We start from the raw sequence: 22,477 nt of genomic DNA, 5'->3' as shown, positions 1-22,477 counted from the left end.
GTATTTGTGATATTTCATGGATTATCACTGAGCACCAATCACACGGTGGATTTGGGAGCGCTGCCTCAGTCTCTACAGTAAAGTAGCTGCAAGTCTAACAGTGGATGAAGGGAATAAGCCCAAAAGCTCCTGACGCGCCTGCTGGTTTACAGATTATAACAGATGTTTGTCAGTCCGGTTTGGTGGCTAAATGCAGTGGCTGCAAACAGTGATAAAGTGTTTTTGGTGTGGATTGGTGGATCACGTCACTGTTAAATATGGTCAGATATGTTTTTTCATTGGACTTAAGGGGTCGGTTTTCCTCTTTCCTCCCATCTTTATCATCATTCTCTGCTTATTGTGCTCCTCATATCTCATACTAAGGTCACTAGACCGGATTTTCCCACTGTGCCAGATGTAAAAAGATAAGAAATCTCATCATATGCATCATTGCATCATATCATGCATTTTTGAGGTATTTACATGTACAGCATGAAATATAGATGCATATTTAATCTCAATCCCCCATTGTTGCATTCAGGGAACAGCGCATGATTGACAGATCAGCACTCTTTAAATTTATGCACACACATACACATGATACCCCCCTTTAAAATGTTTTCTGACATAAGGTCATAATTTACCTTGCCTCCAGTTACTTCCTCTTCTCCCTCTCTCCCTCCAACGTCTTGATAGCGTTGCTTGTAATTTATTGTATTGTTTTTAATTAAATGGATGGCAAGGGGGTTTAAGTGCCCGGCAGTTCCAAGACGTGCCATTTCTTATCTGAATTCTAAATTCAGCACACCACCTACTGTAAAGCGGGGACTGTAAAGCTGAATAGGTCCCAAACTGCTGCGCTGTGTGTTAGAGGGATTGAACAGTTAGACAAATGTCACCTTTAGAAGAAAAGAGCGAGGATAATGAAGCGAACAGTTGGCGTAGCGGTGAATACAAACTTCACAGCCATCGGGACGCGGCAGATTCACGGCTCCAGCAGTCTGGTTTGTATATTCTCAGTCTGGCATAGAGGATCAGAGAGGAAGCAGCCTTGGATTACAGAGATGCTTGCCCCGATAAAGAACAACTTTAAATTAAATGGAGTCACAGCAGGCTCAGTGCAGCACTGCTTCCTACAGCAAAAGCCAAACCAACATGTCTTATGCAACACAGATATTATGTTAATTTCATGTTCTGAAGATTGTAAAAAAAATATATATATATATTTCCTAACTTCTGTCTTCATCCTGACATCGACATCCACCCTTTGCAGCACAAACCTCGCAAGAGTACAGTCAGACCACCAGAGTGCTTAATAAGGAAAAAGTACTGCAGCAAGGAGTCGTGGGTGGGAACGAGCAAATCAATTCGATTATCCACAGTGCAAGCAGAGATGTATGGGAATAATCAGAGGGGTGAGCTATGGACTGCGAGGGTTTATTCTGTATGACCGGCGTGAAATGTGATTTCCCTATATACTTTATATACGCCTCAAAGGTTGTTTACTCTAGAAAGCCGTTCACAGGACTCTCATTTTATCCCGATGACGATCTGACATTCAACAATCACGGCCCTGCGAACCCCCTGACCTTACAACGGTGAGATCTCTTATTTTTTAAACGCACCATTCAACCAGTCATGTCAGCGCCCCAGAGGAGAATTCCCGTCACCTTTTTTTTCCCATCACTGTGACATTCTGTCGTCCCCAGACACTCGTGTCAATCTGGTGGTAATGTATCCAGATGGATACACGCAGGGTTTATTTTTATCATGACATATGCTTATTAAATACACATTCAATTTTTGCCACAGTTGGAGCATTGTACCTAAATGGCCCCCGACAATGCCATTTTTGAACATGTGCACATGAATTTATTTACCTCCATATGTTCCTGCGAATTGAAAGGACAGAAGCATAGGTAGTACAAATCACTCCAATTATCCTGCCTATGCAGCAGAACACCACACACTTGTTCAGACACACACACACACACACAGAAAGAGATATTTCACACTGTGTTTCTCTGTGAACATGACGGACAGGGGGAAAGCAGCAGGACACTGTGTAGATGATGCCTGCTCTCACCAGAGCTTTAACCTTTCCCTCAGCGTCCTTCCTGCAGAGACTGCCTTTCCTCCCGGCCCCTCTGTCACACAGTCCTATTGTTTTCCCCCTGCCCTGATTTGGCACTCATTATAGAAACCTGTTTATGCGCAAGGCTCTCCCAAGACATGCTGCCAGGCATTGGAGAGAAGAAAGACAGGTGAGGTGGAAGACAAAGGATTGAGATGAATAGAGATAGAAGAGAATGAACAATGAAAAGACGAGCCACATTTTTTTCTGTACCCCTTCGCATTGTTCATTCTTCTTCACCATGTGATGACTGATATACTGTTATTAATGTTTGACCAATGAATCAGCCAGTCAGGGTTAACACCTGTACCTGTAAACAACACTTTCACATAGGTTACTTTCAAATGATAAGTCAAGTGATTAGTCAATCCATAAAAAAGTGTAGATTCTTTGCCAAACATCCAACTTGTGATGGGTTTTGTCACTGTTTTATACACAAACCAATCAGTTTATTGGAAAAAATATTGATGGATTGAAGCTGCAGTAACTCTTTTTTTTGGAACATCAAGCTGAAAACACAACATCTAATATAATATCTTTTTAACGCTACAACAAGGAGCATGCAGACATAGAGAAACATTAGCATGCATATGGACGGGGTTTAACTCTTTTTTGGTCTCCACAACCAACATTTTGGTCTTTAGCAAGCTATGTTTGACTTCTTAAGCAGCTAGTTGCATTCACAATAGACATAAACATTGTTTTTTTTCACAACAATGCAAGAAAGATTAGCGCAGCTGCATACCTACTTTAAAATCTATATAAAACCATTTAAAAGTCTCAAGCCTTCCCACTGGAAATTCTCCTTTTAAAGTCTCACAGCAAATCCATATCCTTTCCCTTATGTCTGGAAATTGCCCTGTAATTTCAAGGAAAATGTGAAGCATCAATGTATTTTTCAGAGAACATCTCAGTACATGCGTGCCTACCACAGGAATGCTACAGTCACACCATGTAAACCATGTTCTCTACTTCTCCCACCTTCCCCCTGGAGAAATGTGATGCAATGATTTCCCGACAACCAGCTCTCCCTTCTTCTGCAGCTAGATTTGAGATGATAAGTTACAGCAGCTTTTCCTTTTCAAACCTATTCCCCTCATTCACTTCACGTTGCTGCCTTGGTTAAGTCGCTGCCTGGACTTCATTGTTCATTCGCTTCACGTGCGCTGCAGCTATCCAACACAGTGCCTCCTGAAATGCTGGGGAAAGCACCCACAGTCCCAACCACTCTGCTGTGTCCTGTTTTCATTACATGGACTCCCCAGGAGAGGGTATGGATATAGCAACACTCCCTTTCCTCACTGCTCACCACTTTTTCCTCTGTCTCTCATTCTCTCTCTTGCTCACTGAGCACAGTAAGCTTTTTTGATCTTGGCCGGTGGGTTTGCTCCACTGGACCATTTAGGGACTAGATTCTTCTCACTGATAGCTTAGGAGACGTGCGCCACTCCATTGCAATAAGGTAGATCCAATCAATCCTTTTCACAGCCTTTATTTTGTGGGGCTGTTGCACCTTTATTACACCTCGGTACAAAAATGGAATGGGGGGACAGATATGTTGCACCTCTGAGCCTGCAGCGGAGGTGGTCATAAAGCCACAGCCGCTCCGAACCACAGTCTGTGTGACAGCCGGCAGGCAGAAGTGATGTGCAAGTCGACCCACAGGACGGCTAAAAAGTGACAAAGCAGTGTTACCAGTAGCCTAATTTATTGATAACTTTAACAGAACCATTGGGTGCAATCACCTTTTCCAAAGTTTGGCGTGGAAGAACTCTACAGGCCTGTAGACAGCTGGGCCCATTTCAGGACGCTGACTTTCGAGCTATAGTGCCCGACCTCACTAATGCTTCTACGGTTGAATGAGAGCAAATCCCTGCCACCAGGTTCCAAAATCTTATGTGAAAGCCTTCCCAGAGGAGCAGAGACTGTGACGGTAGATGTCATAGGGGCATTGTGGGACATAAGCGGTCACCCCACTTCTCAGCATTGGATGTTTTTGTGTGCAACAAGCAGTTACCAATTCCTCTTCAATGGCTAACCCACCAACAAAGAAAACAGGCTGCACCCTCCTTTCTTTCAAACTAGACCAACACTGCTTGTTTGGACAATTTATATTACGTAAATAGATTCTGAAAACATTTTTTTCAGAATGCATTGCACAGCTGCTTACATACGTAGAAAATAGATGGGAACATGTGGAAACTAAGGACTGTGTGGACATCTACCTTGAGACTTCATATTGAACCCCGACCAATAATAGACCAATACTTTACGGTATTTCATGACCTGCATGACATGCAAAGATAATTGGGAAGGAGGGCCCAGAGACTTCCAGGATCATATCTGTCTAACAACCATGCTGTCGAACATGTCAGACATTGTTAAACTAAGCTATCAAGGCACCCCTGTGCTTTAGCCGTTAAGACACTGACAGTAAACCTCAACACCCTTAGTTTGAGTCCCCCCGGGAATCTTTGTTACATGTCATTCCCCGATCTCTTTCTCCCTCACCTTTCAACTGTTGACTCACTAGTAGAGGCATAAAATACGTCATAATGCATCCTAAGCAACAGCCATGAATCACAACATTTCATCATTAACAAGCAAGTACATGATCAAGGCTAAATGGAGACTTTTTAAGCAGACGGCCTTAATTTTACAGGAGCGCACTGGAAGAAAATACACAAAGGCTTGTGCTGTGCGGAGGTAGAGAATACCTCAGATCCCCTGGACAATAGTTAAGAAAATAATTCATTGAAAGCATTGCTAAAGTGGACCCAAGCTGAGCGTCTAACCACAGGGAGCTTCAGCTAGGAAATGGGACTGCTGGGGGTGTGGGCACGCTTTAAAGGTGACCCAGCAAGCCCTCAAGGAGCCTGCTATGTAGTGCCATCAGTCTTTCTTTCTCTCATTGTGTATCTATTTCGCTTCCCTCGCCACCACATTTTCCGTTTTCCCCACCTCTGGCCTTCTATCAGAAACTAAACTACATGGTGCCATTTCAGGATTTTAGAGTCGTTTCTCGTCATTCTGCGCTAAGCCCTCCAGGAGTCCCTCCTGTGCCTGCACAGCCCTGCAAGGAAGCCCAGTCAGCACTGATGTCCACGGTATCCAATCCCTGCCTCCTCAGTGTAAGGGAAGCTTCTTTAATTCTGATCTGAGAGCAGCGTCAGCATTTCAGACTAAGAATCAGGTTGGGCAAGAAGACTGAGATTTCAACAAAGTTTCTACTAAACTCTTTCCTCTATATCATTGTAAGTAACAGGCCCATTTGTATGTGTCTGAGGACTTTGTATCTGTATCTGTAACAATCAGTAACAAGATGGATGATACGACTGGCAATAGTAGAAATAACCGATGCAGAACAACAACCAATAAAGCCACAATAGACACAGATCATAAGGATTTTCCAATGCCTCACGGAACTATTAGCAAAAATAGCATCTGCTTCAAAGTTGACATAGCAGTTGCCATCATCTGATGCTTTCCTAATTGTGGTATAACCTTGTTTCCCCCATTTAACGTGGCATTTGTCTAATGTTATGTGAAGTATCCTTTAAGTGTTTCATTAATGTATAATGAGCTTTTCATTAGGATAATTCAACTCCATGCAAATGTAAATGTATAAGCAACATGAGGTTTAACATTGGTAATGATTCTTCGCTGGAATGGGAAGCAATATCAAGCCCGTGCTTTTGTGCTAAGAACATTGTATTATGGGAACATCAATGCAAAGAGTGGGTGTTGATCTTTGCAAATGTCATGCTCTGTTCCACAAGGCTGAAATTGGACTTGTTATTAGCCCAACCCCCAGCCTGTTTGTTCCCCACTGCATTGTAATATTCCACAGTATTACCTTATTTAATTTCCAGACACAGCTTGTCCTTGGTAAAAGTGATATGAAGCAGAGGAAATTGTAATTTCACAACACATCACTGAACATTTCCTATTCTGATTGCCACACGTTTACATGCTTTAAAAAAATCCTTATCCTAAAAACGGTTTATACCTTGTATTGTCTCTTGATATCTGTTATACCTGCATTCATTAAGGGGAACGGTTGCAGCGGTTCGCCTACTTAGCATTAATGAGGTGCAATGCCAAGTATGAATAACTGGAGATTGACTATATACAAGCTAAATGAATAGTGAACACGGCACAGTCCATGGCTGCCTTAAAAATGCATGACTGCACAGGTTCAGCCTGTGATAAACAAAATAAAGAGAATGTTGAACAGAGAGACAATTAGACCGCTACATCTGGCAACGCCGATCTGAGTGGGTACCCAGCCTCCGCAATTACAAGGCTCCATCACTTGTGTAACCCTTCACTGCCTGGATGTTGTGCTCACTCTCATTCAGATCAGATAAAAAATAGAAAACAACAAATTCAGGAATCACTTCATGCTGTCCAGATGCCCTGCTGAATCTGGGAAACCCCTTTTTCGCCATTGACAATCATATTATCTACTGATTCAATTTCTGGGCTTCTTCTCGGTCCAGATCAGTCGCTTGCTAAGCCCAGAATAAAGTGCCTTAGTAAGGTGTTTCAATCACCATGAGTCTCCAGGACAGCATCACTTCTCCTTAGATTCCCTCAAGAATTCTTTCGTTTGGTGTTTTGATGATGGTGGTGGTGAGCAATGTGGAGCACATCGCTCCATAGACCTCCAGTGGTATACAGTTGGGTTAACATCGGTTGACTGTGAAGGCCTTGACATACTGTATCTCATCTGTTTGAAAAGTGTCTTTAGATTTTTATGTTTTAGCTTTCTGCAGTCTTCCAGGCAGCCATCATCCTCCATTGGCATGGATTCCCAAAGTTTCTGAAAATCTGGAGGGATGATAAGAGGCAAGATATTCCCTAAAATAGTGTTTTTATGATGGCGGTTGAGAGCACGGTCTTACACACTTCTTTAAAGTCTTCTATAACCGTACGGTTGAGTTAGGATCTGGTGACTTTGCGAGCTGTAGCATATCTCATCTGTTTGAAACTTTTTTTTTCTGTTTTTCTTTTACACAGTCTTCCAGGCAGCCATGACTCCCATTAATACCATTATGGTATGAAGCCAACTTGCAGAGAACTCAAACTCACTTGCACATTACCTTGAATTTGAAAAGTCTGCTGTTCTTGTGCAACATTATTCGTCTTCAAATTGCCAGCTCATAGATTGCTTCCCATCTCACCAATAACATTAAACAGGAAGCTATTTGTGTCCTCGTTGCTGTTAAGATTACAAAAGCCCTTTATAAAAAAATCAACTCTGAAAAAGCTTTGTCTCCTCTCTCTCTCTGAAGTATTATTTCTGCGAGCTACAGAGCTTAATTTATTCAAGGTTGTTAAAAGCACTAAAAGGCAGAAAGAGAGGCTTCCCTACTCAAGAGCTGGATTGTTTGGATGTGAATGTGAAACGCGGGTAGATTAACTCGACATGGATGGTGCACGCTCTGCATGTACTGATCTGTAATCTATGTCATCTTCAGCACACAAGGGCAATATACTGCTCTTTTCACTGTGTTGGAAGTCTTTCAATTCTCCATGAAGAATGGTTTTCCTCCCATGTGTGCGATTCCTCTGTCTATTTTTTTTTTCTGACTGACATTCACACTGACGTGCACATATGCCCTCTTTCCCTCATGCATGCAGAAATGCATACATGCCAGCTGTCTCTGTAACTCTGTGTCTCCTACCCTGTTTTTTCTGCTCCTCTGTGGTGTTTCGTAGCATCCTGTCTGCTGCTTAGCCACGGGAATCTTTGCCGACGTCTCAGTCCTGCAGCCACGGCGACTCAGAGAGACGCTCCAGAGGCCAATGGAGATAAGCAAGAGGAGACAATCGCATTAAGACTCACTTTAACCCTTCCCCCCCGACCAAGACCAGAGGTTGGGATTTGAATGTTAGAATCTCTGCACTCAAATCCCCGCACGGCTGTTGGTGCATTTCCCCCCACTGAGCACAAAACCTTTACCCGTGCAAGGCTTAGCTGCACACAGTAAAGCCTGGCACCAAATTAACACACCGTCGTTAAGTGAACAACACGCAGACTTATGCACGAGTAGCTCCTCGGAATAAGTCTTGGAGAGTGACACCGCGGCTTTTGTCAGCACAGCAGTGGAGCTGTCAATGCTACAACACGACATGCTGTTCAGATCCATGGGTGAAACCTCTTGACATCAAAGGTGGCACACAAAAAAGGATCTGTGTTTCCTTTTACTGCTGCCTACACCTGTCAAAATGTGTGTTTTGGGTTGTTTTTTTTTGTTGTTTCATGTGCTCCTCCTGCACACCCGGCCTTCCTGCTTTGTAGCGCCACAGAGACCCCTTGTGGAAGGGGGAAGCATAGCAGTGTGTGTACGTGTGTGTGTGTGTGTGTGTGTGTGTGTGTGTGTGTGTGTGTGTGTGTGTGTGTGTGTGTGTGTGTGTGTGTGTGTGTGTGTGTGTGTGTGTGTGTGTGTGTGTGTGTGTGTGTGTGTGTGTGTGTGTGTGTGTGTGTGTGTGTGTGTGTGGTCAGACAGATCCAAGCATCCCTAAAGCAGTCTCTCTCTTTCTCTCTCACTCCCTGATTCTCAGCTGTGGACAATATTTATCCAACTCTGGGTCTTTTTTGACTTTCCATACCAGATTTTCCCTGGGAAAGCTTTAGCTATCATCTGAGACTGCACTAGAGGGCCAAATTAGAGAAGGCCTTGGTAAAATAAAATCCCTATTATCTTTGAACTGAGCAAGTACCCAATTATACGCCACAGTTATCTCCCATCTCACAGACTTCTGAGTCCTCGCCACAGGGCCAATGAGCGAGGAGTGCTAATGAAGAGATGCTGAATCACCTTTTTGCCTTCCTGGACGCACCACTGGTGGAGTCTCCTTGATCATCAGCTGCTTTTTTATGGATCAGAGTCATTCCCAGGCTTTGATGATGTGGTTCCTTTCCTCCCCTCCCCATCCCCACAGTGAGCCTGTCGCAGCACAGGCCACACACTCACGGATGTGCCATCGGCTGCAGCATGTGTGTGATAAGTGTGAAAGAAGACTGAGAGGTCTCTAATCCGAGGCAGAGAGAGAAAACGGGTTTAAAAGGGGTTTATCTGTCTCCAGTCAGATAGGGGGTTGTGTGTTCAAAATGAGCCGAGCACAGAGAAGAACTCCCGCTGATGTGAAAGCAGGGGGTTTGTCCGTTGATACATTTTCGGTGCACTTTCTTCCCTCTCTGTTCTCATGGTCTTTGACATCATCCCAGGAAGCCTATCTGTACATCACCCCGCCTGCTAGTACGGAGGAATGACCTCAAATATCTTGATAGGTGACTTTTAGATGTCTCTTCCATTTGTAATTTCTACTCCTCCAGTTTTGTCTTCTCTGAATCACCTTTCAGTGATTCAACTGCCTCAATTCCAACTATAACTACTATACATATACTCTTCTAATGCTCCCAAGAATCCACATTTTAGGACAGTTTAAATGGCGCAGAGATCACCAGCTTTTGCAGTCCACCTAAGCAATAGAGTGCTGCAGGAATGAGTCCTAAGAAAGTGAGCTTTCTTAGAGTTCTTGTTCCCTTGTCTCGAAGTCGATGGGTGTTTGATCAAATGCCTGAAAGTTGGTAGTTTGTCCTACGACGTAAAATTTGACAGTAAAAAATGTTACTTAAAAATGTTCTAACAAGAGGCTAATTGAGACTACAAAGGTAGTCTGACCACTCTTTGAGCTCTAAAACTTCCTTCACGTTTACAGTCAAGAGTTGACTCTCTTTTTCTTTCTTTTTTCTAAAAGAATCAACTTCTTTCTTCTTTTGTCTATAGATTTCCACTTCTGCTTATCCACCTCTTGCAGTGTGCTTGTCCTCAAATGGCGGTCACGGTTGCTAAATAGTTACCATCACGATGCAATATTAATTGAATCATCTAACCTCACTTGCACTTTGTCGCGGCTCTTGAACATCATTTGAAGAAAGAAAAGTTGAATTGCTCCGATTAAATTGGGGTGCAATCAATGGCACCGCAGGATTGCTGGCCTCTGCTGGTGATGCATAAACACCCTTTATTTCCCCATCACATACACACCGATAGCAATGTGATACCAAAAGCTTCTGTATAGTTTGGGGAATAAAGTTTGAGTCAATCACAGTCTTATTGAATGGGCCCACAGGGGGAAAGAGCAAGAATCAAAGTATAATTGAGTTGATAATGGGCAATATGAACACCTGCTTAGTGGAAATAGAAAAGGGCGAAATTGTATGAATGAAATATAATAGTATGATATAATACGAAATATGAATTCATTAATAGCGCAACCTGAAAAGCTGTACCAAACTTTTGTGTGACACAGTGGGGGGGCTGCAGAAGTGTATAGGAGCTTTTATGTTGTTCCAGCAGTGCTGCAAAGTTGCCATGAAAGAGGGTTTCAAGAGTGTTCAAGAGTGCCGACAGGGAATATAAAAGGTAAAGTTATTGAAAGGCAAAAATTGGAGTTTGAAAGAGAAGGGGTTTAATAACAGGAAGCCCATGTAAGTGAAGGTGATGCAGTATCAGATGAAGAGTTAACTTGCATCGATGCTGGGAAATACGGCAATAATATCACAATGGATGCGTCATGCTCTGCTCTCTGTGTTGTCTTTTAGAATCACTTTCTGAGTAACTTTTTTTGAAAATAAAGAATGAGTTTGACGTCGGTAGTCATTCGGTAGCTGGAAGTGATCTTAATGTTTAATCATTTGGATAGAAAACGGATGGTGGCAGCATCTGTTTTGATGCACCCTTCCTGTTTTATGGCTTCCCCCAGCTGATTTTTTTTAAGGTTACGATAGCAATTGAAAGAAAGTTCCATCACTCTGTTTCAACATACTCATACATACAAGATGTATTGTTCTCAGTGTATTTTGGTTAGCACTGTCGCCTCACAGCAGAAGGTTTCAGGTTCGCATCCCGGCCTGGGCCTTTCTGTGTGGAGTTTGCATGTTCTCCCCTTGTCTGCGTGGGTTTTCTCCGGGTTCTCCGGTTTCCTCCCACAGTCCAAAGACATGCACGTGTTAGGTTAATTGATGACTCTAAAATTGCCCGTAGGTGTGAATGGTTGTCTGTCTCTGTTCGTCTCTATGTGCCCTGTGATAGACTGGCGTCCTGTCCAGGGTGTACCCCATCTCACACTCGATGTCAGCTGGGATCGGTTCCAGCACCCCCCGCGACCCCGAGATAAGCGGTTGAAGATGAATGAATGAATGTTCATCGTGTTTAAATGTAGGTGGCGCAGGTGTAATCTCATTTCCCGTCTCTTGTCTCCAACAGGAAGTCCTGTCAACCTGACGTGCAGAGCGTTCTTTGGATACAGCGGAGACGTCAGTCCACTTATCTACTGGATGAAGGGGGAGAAGTTCATCGAGGATCTGGACGAGGAGCGGGTTCAGGAGAGCGACATCAAGTAAGACATTTGTAAAATATAATTTAAGGCACAAAGCTATGGTACAACAAGCGTCCAGATTTGTCGAAAATTCAGAACATTTCAAAGACTTTTTGTTCATTAAATCCACTGAATGAGAATAGTTTCTATTCCTGTTAATATTACAACAGAGAGTGAGCAACATATAACAAATTCATGAGGTACATTTAATCAGTTCAAAAGCAGCAAACCACCCTGGGGCTGAACAGGTAATGACCTATTTAAACCCACTTTCCACAACTGTGTGACCACACATCGACACACGGAACAATAAAGAGAACTTTTCACTACCTAGCTATCATTTAAATGATATCCATGAATGTTTTATGTGGCTGTTTAATAATGTAGAGAGCTATGCATTCTGTGTCATGAACAATATGTATGCACAGCTCATGCATTGCAGTCAGTGATCACAGAAATATAAATGGAGGCAGTAACAACAGGGCAGCACAGCAGATGGAAACTCCAGTTGAATGTCCCTGTTGGCCTCCTTGTCCATTTAGGTGACCTCCATCTTTTGGCTCGCACTCATCTCTGAAAACGGAGGTTTGTTTTGTGAAAACACATACCACCTGAAGCTGCGTGATTATACAACATTGCAGTCAAATTAGCCGGCAACTGCTATTTTTAAGAGGACCTATCCTTGCTATTAGTTATGATGCATTCAAGTCTAGTGGGAAAAACAAGTTCATTCGTTGAAAATGTCGCCCTCTTTAGTTCTCAGGCGGTGCATATATATATAAAGCTGTTCACATAGAGCTTTATGTTAGAAAACAACTACTTGGGTTTTTCATTTGGTGTGAGAAGAAACAACCTATGATTACTTGTTTGCATGCAGCATTTGGCCAAGCGACAAGTTGATGTTTTCTGATAGCGGTGGAGCTTTGTTTTGGCTCACTTTCAGGTTAGAAAAAAGTGTTTTTGAGCTTAAAGTTTCCATGGTTTGAAAGTATCAAATCCACAGAGAAATGCTCACAGCCCACGTTGTCTTTAAACAAGCGACTTCTGTACAATTGTGATGCCGCTATTAAAAACGAGCATGATATGGGACCTTTAAAAACAGACATATGGACTAACAAAAGCCAAACAATATGGTGACGGTGTACCTCACCCACGTTTCCTTTCTAGATGAGTTGATCTTCAGGCAGTGAAGGTCAATCAAAGCTAGATTGGAGTGCTCATCTTCCGATGGGCTCCTCTTTAGAGGGATAATCAATCTTCATGAAACCAGAGCTCCTCACTCTACTAATGTGTGAGACGATGGAGGTACTCCTGTCAGAAGAAGATAACTGTTTGATTGGAAAGTACAAGCAACAATCCCTGTTTATTATCCGTTATATTTCACTTTTATTCACACAGACATGTCGGTTTTGATCAGATCGCCAGATGAAGTGGAAGCACAGCAAAGACGAGAGACTTTCAAAATAATCAAACAGACCTATCTTGACAGACATCCAAGTGGGGAAGGTGTTGCTTCCAAATTAGCATAAAGTAACTGAATGTCATGAATTTGTGCAGCGGCGCGGTCACTGTCTCCCAGATGTCGTTTCAAAAAATGTGAGCAACAAATAATCTTTCATTGATTTTTAGCAGTTTGCTTGAATCAACACCATTCAGGATTTTAGGGGAAAAAATGGAGGAAGGGAATTGTTTCAAATGTTACACCAACTGTTCCTCTTTTAGTTGTATTCCGTATACTACCTATATGATCTACTAGTGTTAAGGAATAACTTATTTCCTGTTAAACTAATGACCAAGGATGCCATTGTTCCAAAAACTCATTGTTCCCAAAGTCAAAATATTCAGAAATATGTCCCGAAACTCCATTTGTCCAACAGCCCTTTATCCCAAAACAAACACGCATTGTTCAGTTAGGCCGTTTCTCCAACGTGGCAAATTATTATGAGTTACTATGACATCATTTGATTGGCTACCCTGAATATTCATACCTTAACCAATCTCACTCCTCATGCCAAAAGTTAACCAATCAGACCAATAAAGGCTGGAGTTATGCTTTCACCATTTTAGGATTTTCCAATGAAAGCTTTTTGACCAATGGGACATTTTTCGGACTATTGGTGCTTCAGTAAAACAACGACCTTAATAAGTAAGGTCGTCAGAAAAAGAATTATCAAGGTAATTATTGTTCAGATAGACATTTTCATGAGAGAGAGAGAGAGAGATACAGGTATATATAGGGTATATATATATATATATATACACACACACACACAGTTGCACACCCTTTCATGTCCTGCCCTACTGTACTTCTTTGACGGACCCGACGCATGACTAGAAAATCCCTGTTGTCGACAAATGGCGTCTAATGAAAAGGTTAACTATAAGCGGCATGACAAGGCTTCGAGGAGAGTTAGCAGCCCAGTCAGTGACCTGGCATTTCAAGATGTCTCTATTAGCCTTCCAGCACATTCAGTCCAGCTCTCAGCGCCACTTTCTGTTGTGAAGGACACCAGGCCAATTAAAGCCTCCAATACTGAGGGTTGTGGTGGTGGTGGAGGGAGGGAGGGGGCGGCATTGGTTAGTGATGATAAAGATGAGAAGCAAGGATACTGAGAAGTGCGTCACATGCGGTTACAAACCCTGCTTTCATATGGTAGTCAAATGAGGTAACAAGTCAAGGGATCAAAACTGCGACCCTGAGCTACTTTGAAAGAGTGCGTGTGCATCGGCAGTGCCCACAGTACGCGCACATTCAAGTGTTTCAAGTGCATATTTTTTGTTGTGTGCCCCTGCGTGATACTGTCTCCTTCTGTTGTTTTATTTATTTATTTTCTGTTCCCGTTTTGAATGTGCACCACTTCAAACCAACTCCCTGACATCATTCCGTGAGCTTTTAGCTTTGAAATGGAAATTAATCACACAGGAGTATTCCCTGAAGGGCTGCCTGTAATGCATGAAATGGAGCTTTTGGCCCAATGTTTCACCACTGAGATTCTGGGTTGATATAAAAAATGTCGTGGCTGTGGGACGAGACTTCACGGATCTCAGAGGTGAAGTCGCATGTGCGGAATACAGACATAAAGGCAGCGCTGCTGTAGTTTAAAACCACAAGACGTTTCCGTCCCTGGTGCATGGGCCTGCAACACCCTTTTAAGCAGCAGTTCAAGTGTAAAATTTTATTTTTAAACTCTAATTAGTACTCTTACAGATACCATGAGAAATCCTGGTATTAGCATAGTCCAGCAACGCTTCCACTGAGTATTGCAAACCTTGTTCACTTGGCATTTTACAGTCTGACACTGATGCCAAGCAAACAACCAAGGTTTTGACATTGGTGATTTTGGTGTGTAGAGACATTCTTTGCAGGAGTGGAGGAAGTCTCAGTAGTAGTAAGCTGATCATTGATCAGCATTAAATGGTTAGACATTACGTAAAATATGCTTATTCACTATGAGAAGATCAGTACCACTCCCATGCCTGTACGGTACGACGTCCGAGTGCTGCAAATTGGAGCTGGAGACGATAAACACCCAAAAAGACAAAATCCAGATGCCTGTGTATTTAAAATACTGATCTTTTTCTTTACAACTAAAACTATTAAATCAAATACAATTTGCATTTTAGAAGTTTAGAAAGAGTAACCTACAGTGGAGTATGACCATTATAATCTATTTACACAATGTTCCCACCTACCAACTACGAAACAAAACACACACACAGACAGAAATAGTCTTCTTATTTATTGTGGGCAAAACCGAGCATTCAGCTAGAATCCCACAGCTAACCTTTTACTTTGAGCAGGAAGACTCAGATTACCCATTTTCCATTTATCCATTTCCTCGCTGGTCAGGGTCACAGAGCACCAGGGTAAGCACAGCAGTCCAGACAGCCTTTCTAAACCAACTTTGTCCACCTCCTCGAGGGCTTGTTTGTGCATTTCCAGGCTGATGCAAAGATATATTCCCTTCAACGTTTTCTGGAGTCCCAGTCCGACGTACCCAATAAGTCTCAATAAGTCTAAACTGGAACACTTGTACTAGTCACTAATGCAACTGTGTGGCACAAGCTTGCAATCTCCAAGCTGATGCCTATTTGGCAATCTGTCATTGTATACAATTTTACATTTCAAGTCTTCTTTTTTAAAGCCCATCTGCTCTGATCTAATTCAATCAATCAGTTACACGTTTAGGGAGCAGTCAGGAGCGGAGCGGGAAAATCATTTTATGAAGCAACAGCCAGCGAGGCACTTAGAAATAAAGCAAAGCATGACAACGTGGTGCGGTTCGAAAGTTCAGGTGTCCCATTGCGGCTGTTGCGAGAGATTGTACTAGATAATATAGAGATGATGACATGATGCTGCTTTAGCATGTTCAAAGAAGAATAAAGAAGCTAATGTTAGATGATGTTCATGACTGAAATGAATATGATGCTGCAATATTGTGCCCAAGCACAGGGTGCATATTTCAGATGGAACTCTGGTCTGATTTTCGAGACGTACAGTGACATTGATCCTGTTTATTTGGCAGTTAACCAGATCATCCTTCCGCCAAAAACATCCATAAAGGTCGTCTGTACAAGAGGCTTGTCATGCCTTATATTTTCTTTTTTCAGTGATTAAGACGGGAGCAAATGAGGAAGTCAGATGACGTTGCGCAAACATACATATATATTGTTTTGTTGTTGTGTTTTGGAAATCATTGGCAAACCCGTTCGACCCTCAAGCTCCAAGATGTTTTTCAGGATGACCCTGAGGTGTGATACCTTCTCAGCGACTCATTGTATCCCGCATCAAGGAACCTGTAGCGCACTTTCATCTCCCTCCAGCAAACATGGCACACGCCTTCCAGGCGTTTATGCAGGTGTTGAAGCTTTATAGTTCCTTTTCTTTTCTCTCTCTCACACATGAATCCTCACAAACAAAGATTGATTGATTTTTTTTTCTTTGCCAACACCTACAGTGTTTTACCTCCCTCTATGTCGAGTCACACATGGGTGCCACCTCTTTAAAAAGCCATCAGCATGGATCTATATCCAAGCCTTGTGGAGGCCTGTGTCTGCCTGACCGGCCGCACAATAAAGAAGGATGAGTGTTTGAGAAACACACAGGAATAACTGTAAAAGAAAAGGCGAAATTAATTACAATTCCCTCTCACATGTATACAAGCTTTTACCCGGGAAGTAGCTTTAAAAGTACCACACTTTAATTTGTTTTTATGAAGCAGCTAGTCCATCCACTGTAGCAACAAAAAAACTCCTAATGGTTCTTCATTGTGCGTGGTCAGTAAAAGAAATTTCACTGTGAGCGCGACCTTTTTTTCTTTTTTTTTAAATGTGGGATGCCAATTATTAGCAACACTATGCAAAACTAATGTGAGATATTGCCATGGCAGCAGCGCTTGTGTTGTAGTGTGACTGTCTCCCCACGCTCTTCAGAATCCGCTTTGTTTCATCCTCTCATTGATCAACCAGAATTCTAAGTTTTCATATTTGAACGGCCTTCAGCAGGCAGCAGACAAATGCCCGAGTGGCACTTGTACCTTTTCCCACTATTAGCCCCATGCATCATTAAAAAGGCCTTTGAAATAGCTGCAGGTTTTTTGTAACTTTACAAACATTATCTACTCATATATCATTCAGCATCCCAGCAGGAGAGATTCAGCTCTTTTAATCATCGTTGTGGCGTTCTCCTCTTGTCATAAGTTTGTTTTATATGTTTTGTCGAGGCTTAATGAGTAGGACACAGCCTTTATTTTGCCACGTACAAGTTTATTTTATAGTTTTTGTTGGACTTTTGAGCTGACTGACATTGCTTTTACATTATTTAGGACATGCTTCATCGTGACAGAATAGATTCTTTTTGCATTAAATGAATAAACCACCTTAGTTACATTTTACATATTAAATCATGTATAGCATCAGAGTTTCATAGTGGTCTTCCAGTTTACACACTCTGATCAAATAGTCAAAGCAGTGACTTCTAGTGTTTTGCTTTTTGTGTTGAAAATGACTGAATTCTTAAACGACCCCCCCCCCCCCGCCAACCCTTGTAGCAAAATGTTTGGTGATAGGTCGACACTGTAGTGCATCATGACAGTCACACTATTGTCCTCGCACCAGCGTGTCACAACCAGTCGACATCAAGAGCCTCAGTGAGTCAACAAAGGAGTATTTTTCATGACTCATACTCATGCTGGCCTCTTGTCGGTCACAGACTGTCACCGCCTACCTTTTGTTATGTACTTTTGTTTTATTGATGCACGAAAAAGTTCCCTCTGAAAAGTAAAAGCTGCCACAAATGTCAGCGGGTTATATCTAGTTCTGAGTTATCTGCATATTTATGGCTACGATGGATGTAAAGGTATAAAGTGCACACTAGTTTTACTCAGAAAATGTCAGCTCTGTGACAATGTCTCAAAAATTGCACTCCACCAAGATGGAAGCTTATAATTCCAAGGTCGTGATTTATGGATTTTTTACGATGCGAACTATAGACACAACTCAAATTTCCTTGAGGCGAACTTTTTTCGTCAGAGAAATCCATATTTTATTAAAGAGTCAATACTCTCTGCTTGGACTTTTTGACTGCCTGCAGTCTAAAGTTATTGTTTTCCATTTTTCTTTCTGTTTTTTTGGGTACAGATTCTGAACATTTGATCCGACATTGCTGTTGAGTATACACGCAAACATTGGGACTGCAAAATTAAAACTATAAATTCAGCACGGCATGTCCCCAGATTTTTCTCTTCAGTGTTTTTTCCCATCCATATCTAACTTCTTAAAGCAAGACTACTGCTACAGAGGTCACTTTGATGTACACCTCACAGTCAGTAATGAGCACGCTGGATGCTATTTGGACAAATGATTGAAGCCATGTTCCAAATTGACCAAACTAGCTGTATATTGGTTTTCGTTTTACCAACCATGAGTCATAAACTTGTAAAAACTTTGAATAGAAAGTGATACATCATTCAGCCATTTATTCAGTCATTAAGTGATGGATTCCGTCCACCATCATGTTCAACACTTGTCTTCTGTCTGGGTCCAAATCAAACAGGAAATAACAGATTATGTGGGTTGGTTTCAAAGGTCTACAGTCATTTTTGACTCTTCTCTGGGTAGAAAGTGCTTCAACAGTCATTCCCCGGCTGCAATGACGGTGCAGAGATGCTCTGTATATTCAGAGAGACAGTATGACAAGAATAATGTATATTTTTTAAATTAAAGTGTACCTGGAAATAAGCAAAATATGGGACCTTTAATTTAACTCAAAAACACTCAATGCTTGTGTTTCATATGCATCAACAACCACTGACATCCATTTAACCCTTTCTCTGTGCTCTCTGCCGCCCCCTGCAGGACAATCCGGGAGCACCTGGGGGAGCAGGAAGTTTCCATCTCTCTGACCATCGACTCTCTGGAGGAGGGCGACCTGGGCAACTACTCCTGCTACGTGGAGAACGGCAACGGGCGGCGACAGGCCAACATCCAGCTCACTAAGAAAGGTGAGGCAAGCGAACTATCTTCCCATGAATCTAGCAGATACAGAATCCTTTTTTAGATTTAATAAGGGTATATTACAGCTTTGCTACCACAGGGTTGTCCTGTGACAGTAGTGAATCTCTTACATCAATTTACTGAACAACATCTAGCAAGATTCTGGGAATTGACCAGTTGTTTCTCACCTCGGGGAGGGGGGAAATGGGGACAGTATTATATATAGTGCAGCAAGCCGATTTATCCACCGTGGCCTGAGGAAGCATCAGTTTGAGGAGAAAGAAAAATTGCTTATGGAGTGAGGCAACCTTCGGTGTTATGATGCCAGACAAGCTGTATGACTGTCTGGCAATGACCTCCCGCTGTCACAACCACACACACACACACACAAATCCTCCTTTGTTCGCCAAACTCGCACTCGGACACTTTCTCATCTTTCATCACTGGCTACAGTCGCCTTCCCTCCTCCCCTTTTGTCTTTTTGTTCAAGCAAGAGTTTCCCTCTGATTTCACCTCGGTGAGGATGGCTGTTTGGGAGTTGATTCTGTGATGATTTCAAATAGAGATGCACACTTTCCTGTGGTTATATAAGTAAGATTCTTTATTTTTTAGTAAGGCGGGGGTTCTCTGCAGCCTTAGAGTTGTCAGTGTTGAATACATTTACATAGTAAGATATTTTTCCTCTCTTTTAAGCTCGCAGCTTTGGATCCAGCTTTGATGGCAGCCCAGTTCCCCTCCATTTGCTATATTAAAGGGGTTTATGCTGCACAGTGAAATCTCAGAATAAACCAGAGAAGATTAGCCTGCTCCTCGCAGGATTGCGGGGTTCTACGAGAAAATCGACTAGTTTTTATTTGCTGCATCCATGGTGTGGTGCGGTGCAGTGCGAGGCCAGTGAGTGTTTACGCCGCCTTTCAAAAATGCGTCAAAGTTTCCCTCGCTCGTCTCTTCAAGCTGTGAAAACAGCACGACACTCCAAATGAATTTGGTCGTCTCGGCGCAGCATCAAGCAGAATATGTCTCCAACTTGTGTGTTAAGTTAGCATGGAGACACGTCCTTATTTCCACTTTTCGTGCAACTTCTTGTCAAGAAGTTGATAAGTCTTCCTGGCCAACTTTTGTATTTCTTCTGCAGCTCCATATCTTCAGATACATTTTTTTATCTCACAACAGCAGCAACAACATCAACTAGCGGACAGCAGTCTATACTGTATCTAACTAACATCTAAGTTTTCTTGATTTGAGAACAAGAGAGCTGCAGACTCAGCTTTCACCGTTCTCACCGTGCTCCTTACCATACAAGCCCACTCTGCCTTTTCCTCATCTCTCTTTTCATCTCTCTCCGTAGAGAACAGAGAGAAAGACGCAGTAATAGAGGGGTGATGAATCGCCTGATGCCATGTGGCTCCATCAAATTCAGCCTCCTAGCCGTCAGGAGCTAATTTGTCTTAATCCGTCCCACTGCAGCGCTGCTACAATATGGATGCCAGGCGGAGAAGAATTGGCCTCTTCCACTATAATCTCTGCTGCTTGAGGAGCAGCTGGCTCGTTACACTGTCCAGATAACTGAGGAGAGAAGCAGTGTTCAGTGAGGCGGTGGGCAGAGCGTAGGTGGAGAGGACAGTGAAGAGGAAGTGAGGCTGGATCCATCTTCTCGCAGTGCTTGTTAGCGGCAACACCTCTCACAGAAAAGTAAACTGATGCTTCTCAGGCTGTAGGGAGAGAAACTAAGACGAGAAGAGGAAGTCAGAGTCTCAACGAATGGGGGACCTGTTCATTTCGCCCCGAGTTTTGTTTGCTCTTTTGTTTGCGTCCGTCCGTAAGTTTGGTTGAAGGTCACGGCCCAGACAGGCGTGATGAAGCGGCGCGGGGCCACGCTCGTTAGCTTTCCAGAACATCATCCTTCATCACGGAAGCTGTCAGCCTGATGGCCGCTGCAGTGGAATGGGCATCGCGCACTCCAACGAGGTTAAATGTGCGTCGGTGATGGATGGGGATGCACGCGAGTCCTCTCCGTCCATGTTTGTGTGTTTGTGTGTTTGTGTGTGTGTGTGTGTGTGTGTGTGTGTGTGTGTGTGTGTGTGTGTGTGTGTGTGTGTGTGTGTGTGTGTGTGTGTGTGTGTGTGTGTGTGTGTGTGTGTGTGTGTGTGTGTGTTTGTGTGTGCGCGTCATTGCAGGGATTCTGGCCTTTTTTACTGTTGTCCATTAGTCAGCCAATGAAGGCTGACCACCCACATTTTGTGAGGCGTAGCCAAGAGGAAATGTTGAACTGCGAAAGATGGAGTGACATCCGACAGTAAACACCGTAAAAGAGGGGGGGTAAGCCTTGAGAAAGAGACAAGATCATGAAAAGACAAAGCAAACGACTCGGTTTTCAAGGAAAGTCACTGGACCCCGGAACTTAATGGAGTCAATTGTCCCGTAGTGTGAAATATCCCCTTTCATCCTCCTGAACAACACTACTAGTCTTGCTTCTAATGAATATTTTGCCCTGTCCTTCTTGAAATATGACAAGTAGCACAATTTGGAATAATGTGAGTGTAAAACTGAAATATGAACAGCGAAGTCTTGCAGTTCCTTGAATTTAGTGTCCACTGATGCTTTTCATGACTTCACGTCAGACTGCGGCGATGACGGATGGCGCGGAGAGCGGACCGCTTCGATCTGTCGACAAACATGCGCCTCAGCAAACGGCTCGGACTCGTTTTCCTCTCTGCAGCCATACACACGTAACCAATCTTCATGAGTGTGGCAGTCTGATCTGTCACATGCTATCGTCGCAGCAGTTGACACAATGGGATTTTTTTTATTATCCAATGAAGCCACGAGGCATTAAGTGGCAGCTATAGAAGCGGTTGTACTCTTACTCTTGATAGAGTTATGTGTCATGTGGAACCAGGGGATGGAGAAGAAAAGCAAGAAAAACTAACACTGAAAACACCCACAGGAGATGCCTTTTTCAACCTGGAGGATATTTTAACAATATTTTGCGCAACTTTTCAGATCCATCATGACTGCATCATGCATTATTTCCCATGTATTGATGTTCCACTGATTTTGCTCAAAGGGTAATCTGGTGCTTGCGCCCCATGGACGCAGTCTAACTTTAATGTACATACTATAAGAGAAAATACAAAAAATGGAGGGGAAGATTATAGTGACGTGTAACTGTGCAACTGTCTGATACTTTGTAGAATCTTTGAAGACAATAAATATAGTCCCACAGCATGAAATGTCTGCAGCCCATTAAAATGATGAATGTGACAGTAAAAAGGCTCATCTTTCACACTGTTCAATCAAACTAAAGTGGTTATAAGTGAAATGATTTTTAAACACATTTCGTACGCTTGCTTTTTCTCAAATTTTCAAAATGTAAGAACTAGAAATAGATCATAAATAGGGGAAATCTTAATACACTCTGCTTTATACATGGATAATCACTGGCTGGAGACAGTTCGTGCTGGTATAAAGGGCTGT

At 42.7% G+C, this 22,477-nt stretch overlaps 1 protein-coding gene across 1 annotated transcript in view; it reads left to right on the top strand.

The window, feature by feature from the left end:
* The window catches only part of LOC310964561 (interleukin-1 receptor accessory protein-like 1), a gene marked incomplete at its 3' end in the record, with an annotated part of 230,641 nt that overhangs the window by 192,976 nt on the left and 15,188 nt on the right, over nt 1-22,477 (top strand). Inside the window, exons 7-8 of the mRNA XM_083937738.1 lie at nt 11,395-11,527; nt 18,863-19,008. Of these exons, the coding sequence (XP_083793864.1) occupies nt 11,395-11,527; nt 18,863-19,008 (279 nt within the window). The remainder of the gene's footprint in view (nt 1-11,394; nt 11,528-18,862; nt 19,009-22,477) is intronic.

The sequence above is a fragment of the Echiichthys vipera genome (genome assembly GCF_963691815.1).
Source record: "Echiichthys vipera genome assembly, chromosome: 23".
Classification (NCBI taxonomy): Eukaryota; Metazoa; Chordata; class Actinopteri; order Perciformes; family Trachinidae; genus Echiichthys; species Echiichthys vipera.
Note: the sequence above shows the minus strand (reverse complement) of the source record. Positions and strands in the feature narration are given on the sequence as shown.